This window comes from Melanotaenia boesemani, chromosome 11 (genome assembly GCF_017639745.1).
Source record: "Melanotaenia boesemani isolate fMelBoe1 chromosome 11, fMelBoe1.pri, whole genome shotgun sequence".
Classification (NCBI taxonomy): Eukaryota; Metazoa; Chordata; class Actinopteri; order Atheriniformes; family Melanotaeniidae; genus Melanotaenia; species Melanotaenia boesemani.
The window spans coordinates 12,249,072-12,262,681 of record NC_055692.1 but is presented as its reverse complement, the minus strand read 5'-3'; the positions used below and the strand labels follow the sequence as shown (position 1 = coordinate 12,262,681).

The window sequence follows — 13,610 nt, the reverse complement described above, 5'->3', positions numbered from 1 at the left end:
CGCATTCGTTCGCATTAACAAATACTCCCACTGATCTGACAGTCTTCCTATTCATGTGCTATAAAACAGCACTTTGCAAAACACTCATTTCTCTATATTTTTTCCAACTTTCTTTTTTTTAAAACTTTCTTTCATAGTGATTTCATCCAGTTGTTTGAGGCTTTCTAAAGATCTTTCAAAGTTTTTGTTTACATTCAGTTTACATTTCAATTTCTCATCCTCAGACGGAGTTTATTAGATGATTCATTCAAGCAGAAAAAAAAGACACCTAACTCAAAGGATGAATGTAAAAAATGAGACAGCAAAGAATCAATTTTAAATTGTATCTTTAATCACTTTGTTACTAGCAGCTTACTGGAAGCAGGCAATTCTTAAGCAAATATTAGCAGAAAATCTGGCATCTCTCAGCATGGTGTGCAGTGTGTGCTTAAAAACTCTGAGGAAACTAGCAGTTTAAGGACAAAACAAGAAGCGACAGATGCAGAAAATGAACTGTATAAGAACATGATGTGCTTAAGAAATAGGGATAAATATCCAGCAAAGACCTGACATAAGACCTAAGAGATACATCTAGACCTGTAGCTGAACCATCTACTGTTCACCGAAGCCTCATCAGAAATGGTCTCCATGGAAGGGGTGGCTGTCAAGATGCCAGGAGGCTGAGGTGAATGACAAGTACTGGACTTAAAATCAGTGGCATCAGGTCTGATGGACTGATGAGTCCTCCCCAGAGCTTGGACCTTATTATTGAAGCAGTGTGGGATCATCTTGACAGAGAACTGACCAAAAGGCACCAACATCCACAGAGGAGCTTTGGAAAATCCTGTGAATATTTCTTAAAGGTAGCATTCACTCTTAAATGTCCACCGGACTTTGTAAAATTGGAGGTTGCAACATTCTTCGAATTTAAACTTGCTTTCACACTGCACTTCGTCAAACAAATCAAATTTTTTAATAAAATATTCCTCTCCTTGCCAGAGGTGGCGGTGCTACAATAATTAGTAAAGGAGAAGACAAGACAAACAACAAGCAACAAAACTCACTCATCTGTTGGCTAATGCAGGGTAACATAATGTAGTCAGTTTCCTGCAATTGGTTCACTGGAAGCAAACTGCAACCTATGTTTCTCTGACCAGAGTTTGCTTCTTTGATGTGCATCAGAGTTCAGTTGTGCATTCACACCTCCCCAAACGAACTGGATTTCCCGAGCAAATGAACGAGGATTCGAATAAGGATTGGTGTGAATGCACCCAAAGAAATCACATGAAAGCTAAGGGGGGTCAAACCCTGTTTTAAACCTTATCTATTGCATGTGAGCATGTTTCACTAAATCACTACACCAGCTTCCTGTTTTCCTGACAGCATATGAAGAAATGAAAGGTTGCTCAAAAACTTTTCACAGTACTGTAAGTGATCCTCAAATGAGGTCAAATGCAAGCCGTTCAATCCAACACTGAAGCTTCTTTACAACAAGTTTTTGCGGCATGACACCTTACTGGCATTGCCGTGGCCTTTGGACGACCTCTAACACGCACCTGAGTGTGTATGGCGGCTAACCTGGCCACAGGCTGAGAGCCAGTCGCCTGTAATATCACACTCATCTGTCTGTTGCCACTTCTTTTTTCTTTAATATGGCTTGCTCTTTTTCTCAGATGCCCATCGTTCTTGTAATCCACAGTGTACTTTCTATATCCTGGTCATTCCTCTTTCTCTTGCACATACTCTCTCTCTCTTTTTCTGCAGCTCTGGCTGAGATGCCAGACACAGTTGGAGTCCAAAAGCCACTTAGCACTAAGACGCAGCAGCTGTTTGCTCTGGCCTGCTGTCCCACAGTGCCAAGTTGAGGGCCAAGGTAGAAAAAGACACACTGCTCTGCTCACTCACATTGTTCCATGGCAACTGTGGTTTTAGGATCATGTTTGTGTGTGTCAAATACAGAGCTTCCCACACAGGATACACTTTTTATGGTTGCGCGCCTCTGGCAAAAACTTGAAAGTAGCTTGCTTTATTTCTGGGAGGATATGTCAATAAAGCTCTTGAAACGTTTCTTGTTGCTCCAGTTATTTTTAAGTGCTTTGTACCAGCTGAAAGTCAGGCCAGTCACACTGTTGTCTTTGGCTGGTGCTTAAGGTGGAACTGATCATGGTTCAGAGATGAGCTGGTTAAGGGCAGCACCAGGCCACACGCAACAATCACATACCAGGGAGTTTTACATGCTATGCCAGCCAAGAGGCCAGCTTTACACAAGCTGTACGGCCTTGTGGGAGGATGGGTCGCATTTTTCTTCTTGTGGTGTGTAAAAGAAAAGTCAAAGACACAAATCCACACAAATAAGACATTTGCATTCGTCATCTGCTTCCCTCCTCTAACTCCCACTTTTTACTCCCCACACCCCACCCTCCTCCCCAACTTTTCTCTCTTCTGTCCTTCCCTCCTCTGGTTGCTCGGGTCGGGGACTGAAGTCATGAGAGACCCGGCAGGATGAAAGGAAGAAAGCCGGCATGCTAAAGGCCCCATGTGGCCGCTGAATTGACACCATGGTCCTTGAAAGAAGAGATATCTGACTGGCAAGGTGTCAAAGAGCCTGACCAGCCTTAGCTCCCCAATGAAAGCCAGTGGCATGATTTCATGTTCCAGAGGAGCTGCCAAAGCCCTCTGAGTATGTGTGTGTGGAGACAGAGTAGAAAAGGGAGGTAGGCCAATTCTGAGAAAGTCAAGCAGCAGGGAGGAAATGACAACTAAGAATATGTTATTGACTGCAATAAATAGTTCAGCTTGAGAATGGATACATGTGTGCAGAGGTGTGAGCATGATTTACAATCAGCTCAGAGAAAGCAGCAGGCAAAAAGGAGTCAACAACAGCACATGCACCTGTGTCCTGATGCAGCGAAAGTTTGCAAATTCAGCTTTTATGACCAAAGCAAAATTTCAAAACCAGTTTGCTAAAGTAGGAACTGATTCACTGCTGGTTTCCCTGCTGTTAGAGGGAGGAGGAGCTACTGCTGTGGCACACTAAGGTCAGAGGTTTAACAGTCCTGCAGCTCTCACAGGAACCACACAGGAAGAGCAGGAAAAAACTGTGTACATATATATGACACAGCAGCGCATTAGTAAGGTTTGCACATGGACTTCAGAGGTTGGCATGACGAACCTTGTTACTGGGTCTTTCTCTCCTGCTAATACTTTAGATGTCTAAGCATTTCTGTGACAATGAAAGCAACCTGAAATCAAAGAGTGGCTCAGATGACTGACTGACTGACGAAAATAATAATAAAGGTATTGAGTAGAATTTCTTTTTAAAAAAAAACTAAGGAAAAAAGCTTTAAATCAAGATATCTTAGCAGCAAATGTTAAAGCTTGTAGGAGTCCAAGAGCATTGCTACAAAGGCATTGTGTAGTGGCACTAACCTTACTTCTACAGCCACTCGTAACTTTTAACAGGAGACGAGGTTTGATCGGCTCGACTCGTATATATGTTACCATTCCTTATTCACAAATCACAGAAGAGTCAGGTTGTGTTTTGTGGTTCTATTTCACATTGTATCCAGGTATATTTCCATTGGTACACATCCAAACTTGGGTTTCACAATGATTCTCAAATGAGACTTTCAGTTACTGTAACGTCATCTTTTCAGTAACGTCACTTAGAGTAATGGTCAAAAGCCCTTTGTACTTATAGCTTACCTGTTAATCCACACATTGACATCTAACATTGCCCTTCAATGTGTTGCAATGTGCATTCACAGTGCCTGCTTATGGTGCTATAAGAAATTTGCCAACTAAGCAAAAAAGGCAGTAATGGTGTAGCACAACGAATACTAGAGTACAAAAAAAAAAAACACTAATCTACAATAAACTCAACTATCCTTAACACAATATTCGCTCCTACATATTGTTCTACAGAGATGGGCCCTTCCTCAGATATACAGTAAACTATAAATAAAGAAGGAAATAGTCATTTCTATGTTTTGATCAGCTCTGTAGTACAGCTGGGGCCCCTTGTTCCCAGACACTATATTTGATAAACACTAATAAACATATTTTCTTTCTCCTACAACTGTGTTTTGTGGGTTTACTGGGATTCTGTAATGGATTGGAATCTAAACTGACCAGACAAGACCCCAACACTGTTGGTGGCAAAGTGGCAGCGAAGTGGAGTGGGCTCTTTGGGTTCAGTCAGGGGCCAGTTGGGTAGGGCAGGAGTGAGGAGGGGCTGCAGAGCATAAGGCCAGACCAGGCGGGGAGAATTGTGTCGGAGGGCACAGTTTTCAGAGTAGGGGCTGAGCACAGTGGCCTGGCTGGCTGGGTAGAGTAAGCAGACTAGCAGGGGGTAAGGATTGCACTGTCTGGTCTGGCAAAAGCGGCAGTGCCAATGCAAAAGCACCCAGCTGTGTCCAGGCTCCGAGTGAGGGTTTGTCAAGATGTAACAATGGGCTTTCCCTTCTCCAATTATAGTCCTGTCTGAAAAAAACACAGAGGAAACAGAGTGGTCTAGAAGTTGGGGAGGTTGGCTGGAGGCCAAAAGGTCATTAGCCATTTGTTGTGATTGAGTCCATGAGAGTAAGGTGTGGATTTTTCATACAAGAGGTATCCTCATGGCTCACTTAGCTATAACCCATGCCATTTATGTACAATATGTGATCTGTATATGGCTCTGTCGTATACTGGATCATCTATCAGACAGACATTAGGCTTAGCTTCCAATAGAAGTGTTCTTGATTTGCCTGTGATGCCGTTAAAGTGAACCTGGCATGATCAGGTCCAGTTATTCCTAATCTTGGGTACAGCTAGAATGTCTTTGCCTGAATGTATTTTTTTAGAAGTTTGCAATTGTGTATATAATGTATATAACCATGTTAGCAGGTGCAGATGTGGGAAGTGAGGCAAAATGTCAACTCTAGCATAAAAAAAAAAAATCTACTGCCAAGATAAAGAAAGTTAACAATGCTTACCAACTTCCCCAATGTTGATCGAAGCCGATTTGCTCATGGCTTTTCTTTGTACACATTATTTAAAATGTGTGAGAGTGGGTGAATGCAAATTATGGTTTCCTGTACAGGTAATTCCATGTTTCTGAACAGTTGTAGAAGCAACAAATGGATCCTCTTGGTTGGCACTTGAACGAATATATCTTCATGGTGTTAGCTTCCTTATCTGACTTTTTTCTTATCATGATGTTTGCATTAAAATCTATTCATACAACTACTGTCAGCACAAGGCAGACATCTGAAACAGCACTAATCATTGTTTGAGGTTCACTCTCATGCCATTTTAGTTTTGAAAGTTTTTCAAGTTTTAGCTTCTAGCCCTTCTTTTAGCTAGACATTCAGGGCAAAAATGCATTGTTTTAACACTGTGGATGCTATTCTTTAACGTCCAATTTCTCTGCCAATAACTGAGTTTCCATTCATTAGTGAAGCAAATCTGAAATGATCTTTTGAAAAGCCAGAAAAAAATAACTAGACAGTTTTCCATTAACCTTTAACATATTAAAGTGAACAAATTATGCTGCGTAGTATCGCTGTCGTTTAGAGGTCGTTATTCAGCAGAAAAAGTCACTTACTACCTTAATCAGAAACAAACCTTGAGGAAGAAAATTTAAAAACAAATGTGGTGGACATACATAAGAAGAAAATGGGGAGAGGTCTTTTCTTTAAGTACTCTTTGCCTTTTAGTCATATAGAACTTGCAAAGTTATTCCTATTCTCCCTAAAGCATAAAATTCAGCTTGAGTGAGCATATAAACATATTACTTTGCACATCAGTAGAACTTGATTCCACTTGTTATAGTTTCCATTCACCTTTTTTATTTTCATCTCCTAAATGTGAATGAAAAGAACAGCAGTGTAAATCCAGCAAATGTTGAAATGATGTCTGAATAAAGCTGTGAGCCATTAATGTATCGTTATGCATCACACGTAATAAAAGGGCTATATTTTAAATTTTTTACTTACCACTGAAAATCATATTCCTTCCCTAAAAACCAAAAGACTATTTACAGAGGAGTTAATCCATCTGTTATAGCAGAACATTGCGTCTATTTCTGGGTCTCAGTGGGTTAGTTAGGTAGTAGCAACCCTCACTAAAAGAATAAGTATTAGCATTTCTATATAGCCATAGGTCTCTATATCATGAATGGCTGATCTCTTTCCGTCACTGGAAAAGCACAGGAAAAATGAGATCAGCCAGTTTCCCTCATCCTCATTCTCCAGGGAATAATGGTACATTCCATTAAGAGGAACATTTAATTAAAACATGATAAAATACCACTCTGAGACCCCAGAGGGGATCAAAGAATATTTCTTGAAGAGGTTTTAATTAAATACACACAATCACACACACAAAAACATGTTCCTGAGTGTTTCATGGAGGGGCTTAGATAAAGCATCAATTAGCACACCTAATAGCATTGTTGCCTACTTAATCTGCTTTCTCAAGGTTTCTTTTTTGTGTGTGTTTTTTGTTCTTCTTCAGAGAACTACAATCGGTACAATCAGTCTTTCAATGTATTTGTGTTTCAACCCATTTCTGGAAAAAGAAGTCTCATTGGAACAGGTGTCATCCTGGTCAGTCAATCTTCTAATATATAGCTGGTTAAACTGATCATTAATATGATGTTAGCATCAATACTACAAATACAGTTTCCTTTGAAGCAGTTGATCATATTCAGCTACACAAATGGCTTTCTAACAGTGGCATGTTAAAAACAAACACGATTCACCATTGTATTAAACGGCTTTATAAATCTACAGGCCACTCTAATGCAAGTACTTTTAGATGCATATAAACTGTGAAAGTGAAAAGAGCAATTACTGTTTCCAATGCTAGGCCTCTCTGGCACATTAGTACTCTAAATTATATAGTTTTTACATAAAAGGGAGCATGTTTAAGATGTTATTTTTTTTTCATGTAGGGACTTCCTCTAAAGAAGACTGATTTATTTCCTAACCACTGATCACCATCAGTAGTCGTTTCCTTTCCCTCAGTGATCTGAGGGGTTATGTCGCGTAACTACACCTACCTCCCAGGAGACATGCCGGGCTAATGTGATAACATGAAGGGATGACATTGCATCATTTCCTGAAGGTGTAGTGGACCATGACGTCTGATAATCAAGACCTTCTGTGATCATTCAGTAATTTCATTTTATTTATTTATTTTAAACTGGACCCCAGAACTAAGACTGAGCTGCCAGCTGTTTTGTAGAAAAGTGAATTCGTCTCTCGTCTCTTCTCTACAAGCCGCCAGTATTAGAGCCTCCGTGTGTTACATTATGGTGTAACAATGTGAATTTCTGAGAGGAAAAAGTAAGCTCTTCCCACTACTGCAGGCTGAAAGCAGCACCCTACAATGAAAACTAGGAGCCATTTTCCCCATCAGAAACCTGAAAGCATGAAACAGACAGTTCTTTACCTTTCCCAAGACTGTAAGACAACTGGGGTCCAACTCTGGTTGCTCCAGCTTCACCACTCCGACCCAGCCATACTCATACAGGTCCTCCTCATCATTATTATTGCATAGTCCCAAAGGATGCATCTGAAAAAAACAAAAAGAGTACACAAGTGATAGGTAAGTAGGTAAGTATGTAATTCAAAAGGCAGTGAGTTTCACCAAGCACCGTCAGACACAATGCATAAAGTTTGACCACAGTTTTATGGATTTTGAAATATGGGCTAAATCACTTGCGCTAATCCATCTTCAATACACAACGCCTTCAGAGGGAAAATGTTAATTTAGCACTTTATAAGCCACTTACCACCTTTTCCCACAATGAAACAAAAACGCTTTAGAGCATTAAGTATCTTGAAACTACTGGCTGTGGCAGAATCTAAAGAGACAGTACAGGCTTTTACTTGAGCCCTCAAAACAACAGCAGATAAGCAAAACTGGGGTTTATGTACTTTCATGTATCTGCTGATGTTTACATTTACAGAATTTCTGGTCTGCATCAGTTCTTAACATTTCAAATGATTAATGTTGCTGTCATAACAGGGAATCCTGTATTCTTAGTTTAGAAAGTGGATGATGATGCTTCACACCAAAGCACACTTAACGCCGTCTATCAGACTTTCTTCAGATGTCCTCATTACACTTAAAAGCCACTAAATTGCCCTACTTCTCAGCCAAAAAGCTCTGCAAAGCCAGCACCTAGACAACGTCTTTAAAGAGGATTAAAGGTAAAAAGACAGCAGGCATCACGCACACTAAGCAGAGGTGGCCTCTTTACTTTTAAACTAGCAAAAGCATGAATCAAAAAGCAGTTTTTATTATGGGAAGATCATGGAAAAGAAAGTGTTTTGGAGGTTGCTACAGAATTAAGAATAGAAGAAAAAGAATAATCTTCACTACAGGTTTTGACAACTTATCTAATCACAGATCTTGCGGATGCGCTACAATACAATCCCAAGAGGTGTCTGTGTGGGAAATTAAAAGATAACACGTTGCACAATCAAAACACGCCAGCACTTCGAGGGAGCAATAAAAGTGCAAAGCCAACTAAAAGAGAGAAATGAGAGACAAAGTAGAGCAGAACTGCAGCCGTCAGCCATTCACTAAAATGAAATAATGATCCGTTCAAAGTAGTCTGGATTAAACTGTAACCAAGTGGAGTCCCCAAATCCCGGATCTACTCTCCACCCAGTCAACAGTGCAGAGACAAGCTCCTGTATTAGCATTACAACTGGTCAACCTGACCTGGAGGCCACTTATCCTATTAACCCAATGACCAAAGCAGACCCAATCAGTGAGCACTGTGGCGCCAAGCTCTTGGCTACTCTAGCCCCCAAGCCACTGCCGATGACCCGAGATACCCTTCTCCTGTGGCTGACCCCTGACCTTTGAACCCCAAATACATCATGTTGGGAACAGGTTAGGTGTGTGGCAGTCCAACTGAAGAGGGAGCCACAAAGCACCTGAAGTGGTTTTTGCTAGGACTTAGCAAAGTGTGAGAGGGTGAGTCAGGAATGGAAGGGTCAAATGCAAATCAGATTGCCTATGGAGAAGTCATGGAGAAAGAATGTGGGCAACATGTGGTGAACTCCAGCAGGTAGCATCCTTTTCTTTCTGCCCTAGGGGGGAAATCTGATGAAGATGCATCAGTTGTGACAAAAGGAGAAAATGAAAGACGCATTTTTGCTTGAGGTATTAAACTTAAACTCAATGCACCTGCAAAAATACAAGTTCCACATCCTTTCTTGGATTTTAACTTGGACCTTTTAGAAAAAAGAAAAATATATATATATATATATATATTTTTTTTTTAATCCTCCCCCTCAAATCTCCCACACACAGGGTGAGCAAGTATGATGAAATGTGAAAGATTAAGCTCCAGTGTTCATTTACAGCCCTTTGAGACAAATGGATTGCTCTTACGAGAGCAAAGAAAGAAAACAAAGAGGCAGGCAGTATGAATCTAGGCTTAGACTTAATGAAAACCATTTTCAGTTAGCCGAGATGCAGTTGCCTCATCATTTCCAGAGTGTTTTCTCAAATATGCTCTGTTGGCACCAAATATAAAGGGGAAAGAGCAGCAGAGCTTTGACTGGAAGACAGTACAGTTACACATCACATCCACATTTAGTGTGATCATTTTCAGAGCTTTTGGAAAATGTCACAACTGAAGGTAAAGAAAGAAACTATACTGGTTTCCATGCAACCTGCTAATTTGCAAACTTCTCTGGTGCATGCATCACATGGTCAAATAAAGTAACATTTTGAATTTGAGATGCTGTATGTGCATGCTGCTGAGGAAGACAAATCAGTGTGGGAGGATCTAAGGAGTCTGCTTCTATTTCTCAGTGAGTCCAAAGGAGGATCAGGAAGTGGAGCGCCACTTGCTGTGTGATTGTGACCTCTCTCTCCTGCTTGTCTAACAGCTTGGATGGCAGTGGGGAGCCCCGCCTGCGCCCCTGGGCCCTGAACACTAGGCCATTGTGCGGGGGCTCTTGCACTCCAAATGGGACAGAGTTGTTGTTGTGAACCATGTTGTTATTTTAGAGGCTGGCCATTGCACCATTATCTCCACGGGCTCACTTGTTTTTTTTTTTTTTTTGTTTTTTTTTCTTCTTTCTGTCAGATGTTTACATACGTGTTGATGGATATGGGGATGGGAAGAAAAAAAAAAAAAAAAAAAGGAGCAGGGATGAGAGATGGTGAAGTGGGTCACAGCTACTGGCCGTGTGCACAAAAGAGAAATGAGCACATATGCAAACGGGCTTTGCTTTTGTGTTCCAACTCTCCCTGCTAAGGCCCCAAATCAAGCTCAACCCACCCGGTTGGAAACACCCGGTTTGCTCCATTTTGCTTGGCTCCTCTGTACCCAAGGTTGTTGGGTGGAGGGCATCTGGCGCCCCCTAAGTGCTGCGAGGAGGCTCTTGGTCTGCCCCCCGTCTGTCCAGCCTCTGGGGGAGGCTGCCTTTCACATGAATATCTTGTTACACAGGCCACACTCTCAATGAATTCCTGGCAGGGATTTGAACTCCACCTGTCACTCAAGCTAACCACTCCTCCCCAATAGCTTCCCACCCCTTTCTTGAAAACCACCTGTAGAGAAAGAACTTGTTCAGGTTGATGTGAAACTGTCTTTGAAGTACAATAAAATCAATCTGAATACAAATTAACAGTACTTCATAACTTTTTATAGCTTTGGAAAAGCTCTGGTTTATCTGGGAGAGAAAGAAGTGAACACATAATTGTTGTTAAAATTAACTGTTTAAAAAAAAAACAAAAAAAACTAACCATACCCCCCCTCGCGCTCTTAAAGGAAATCAAAATGCAAGTCACACCATCCAATGCCATTCTTCTCCATCTGTCTGTGACACAATTTGCTGAGCCTTTGATCACACAACAACCACTTCTACTGCTCCCTCTTTTCCCTCCCTCCCCTTGACACACCCCCTTTTCCGCTCTCCTTTTAAATTATTGGTGGCCTTGGTTACGGCTGCCACCCATCAGCCCCCCTCCAACCTTCCATGACCAAAACAGTCACCTTACTCTGCCCTCATCAAACTACATGGCTTTTTTTTCCCCCACTAATTCTATCCTCATTTGCACTTTAGCATAGAAATCTTAAGGTTAAAACAATAATTTGAACCCCCATCCCCTTTGAAAGTTCCTTTGAAATCTTTATAACTTTGCTAAAACCTTATGAGTGCATGGAAATTCCCATCCCCATCTCCAAAGAGAACCTTTTGAGTAACAGTAGGAATTTCAAAAACATTGGCACCACCAGCCAGGATGGTCTAGTCATCATTGTTTCTGCACACCACGAGCTTTAAACTGGCAAAGAAAACAATCCCTGAGTTTAACTGATCGATACGAGATGCAACTCTAACCTTGCTGATCGCGATTCTTTCTTGAAATATCTAATAATTTACTCAAATCCAGAGTTCCAAGATATCTTACAGTGGGCATGTAGGTCACAATGAGGAAAAGCCTGTGTCATAACAACCAAAGTCAGAATGCCAACAACACTTTTATTTAATTTTTTTTACAAGATGGCCTTTGTCTAGCTGGCTGAATGATTAACAACACATATCTCTTGTTCGTTGATTTCTTTTATGTATTTTGGAAGAAAAGCTGGCACTTATTTCACATGCACACAAAATCTAAAAGAAGAAAAACCTGGGCATGACTCCAGTCCTCACACCCACCTGCTTCCCCAGTGCCATGCATGTGTTTACGCATCTCTCTGTTTGAGCACAGGCGAGTGTAAGAGGTTAGTGTGTAGTCTGAAATGTATCATAAGTGACTGAGGGGGTAACTTGGTGGGCATCTCTCACTGAACATCTTCTTGCTGTGAACTCATTCAACCCAGCGAGGAAGCATCCCGCCCACCTCCACAGGGGTTTAATTCAGCCGACCCCTTCTGACCTCCTCAAATGCCCCTCGCCACCACCAACATCTTCCCCTCCCGAACACTGTGCTTCAACCCCCCTCTTAGCCATAATGGTAACAAGTGATAATTGATATCAAGGAAACTAGCCAGAGTCACCATAAAAACAATAAAAAATAAACTTACAACATATCCTGAATTCTGGCTTCATAACTTCATCAGGGACTCAGAGTAAGGAGTAGAGCAGAGATTCTTAAACTTCTTGACGAGGGCATCTGTCCTCCAGTTTTTCAGATGTCTCATGACTTAGCACACCTGACACACCTTAATGAGTCACTACACTGAATTTGACTACAAGCTTTTTGGATCCATTTCATTTTAGTGTTGGAGCAGGGAAATTCTAAAATCTGCAGAACAATGGTGATCTAGGATTGAAGTTTGAGATCCCTGGCATAGAGATTTCTATCCTTGCTTGTTAAGACATCAGCTGTCAATCTGTGTCTGTTCGGGTAGATTTTTTCGCGCTGGTCAGAGGCTGTGCTATACGGGAGATTTTTCTGAATATTTTTTCTTTTTTGCAAGACTTGTTATTGTGAGTCTCCATGGCAACGAGACTTGTTTACCATCGGGATCAACTGATAAAACTCTCCAAACTCAAGATTATCAGTGAAACAACACTTCAAATCCCAACGGAGTTGAAAAGAAAGAGAAGAGGATGCAGGGCAGGAGCGAGGCAGAGAGGAAAACGGTGGCGATTCAAACCGTTTCTTCCGAAGAAGAATTCTGTACAAGCTGACGAAGATAATGGAAGATCCTTCACACCCTCTACACAACGCCGTGACGAAACAACAGAGTGTGTTCAGTGGGAGGCTTGTTCAAGTTCGATGCAAGACAGAGAGACACAGAAGATCCTTCCTTCCAGCAGCTATCAGGCTGAAGAACAAAGCCCTTAAAATTAATTAATGTGATTGTTTTACTAAAAAATTACTACTACTACAATATTGAATTTCCCTTTGGGATTAATAAAGTATTTTTCATTCATTCATTCATTCATTAAAGAAATACAGGCGGCCTGTGCTTGAATGTATATTTCAAAGTGTGCATGTAGTCCCTTTGAAAATGTATTTAAAAATGTATTTAAGGGAAACAACAAAGATCTCCTACACCAAGACGACTGATTACAAGCTGCACTAAATATACTCAGTTGACTGCTGGACTACAAACATTCATACTGGTGCCATGTGGTCAGCTTTAAAGGAATTCTGGTCAACTTCCATGGATAGTCTTGTCCATCTGGAGTAGTGCGAACACACATTTGTACCCTGATGCAGACCAAAAAAGCAAACTCTGGTACGCTTGAAAACAGGGGGTCTAATTTAAATTGCAAATGAACTCTGGTGCTCTAATTGCACAACACACCCATATTTTCTACTATTCTAGTAATATATACTTATATAATATATCCATGTTTCAAGCATTCATGATTACAGTTAAATAGTCATGCTGCTAGTATCCATAGTTACAGTGATATAGCCATACTGCTAGCATCCATAGTTACAGTGATATAGCCATGCTGCTAGCATCCATAGTTACAGTAATATAGCCATGCTGCTAGCATCCATAGTTACAGTGATATAGCCATACTGCTAGCATCCATAGTTACAGTGATATAGCCATGCTGCTAGCATCCATAGTTATAGTAATATAGCCATGCTGCTAGCATCCATAGTTACAATGATATAGCCATGCTGCTAGCATCCATAGTTACAGTGATATA

At 41.0% G+C, this 13,610-nt stretch overlaps 1 protein-coding gene across 5 annotated transcripts in view; it reads right to left on the bottom strand.

Annotated features, from left to right (window-relative positions):
• The window catches only part of znrf3 (zinc and ring finger 3), a 129,917-nt gene that overhangs the window by 26,911 nt on the left and 89,396 nt on the right, over positions 1-13,610 (bottom strand). For 4 of the 5 annotated variants that reach the window (XM_041998564.1, XM_041998562.1, XM_041998563.1 and 1 more), the window contains exon 2: positions 7,414-7,536. In XM_041998564.1, the coding sequence (XP_041854498.1) occupies positions 7,414-7,536 (123 nt within the window). Of the gene's footprint in view, positions 1-7,413; positions 7,537-9,165; positions 9,241-13,610 lie in introns of those variants that run through there. The other variant, XM_041998565.1, reaches the window with a different exon arrangement.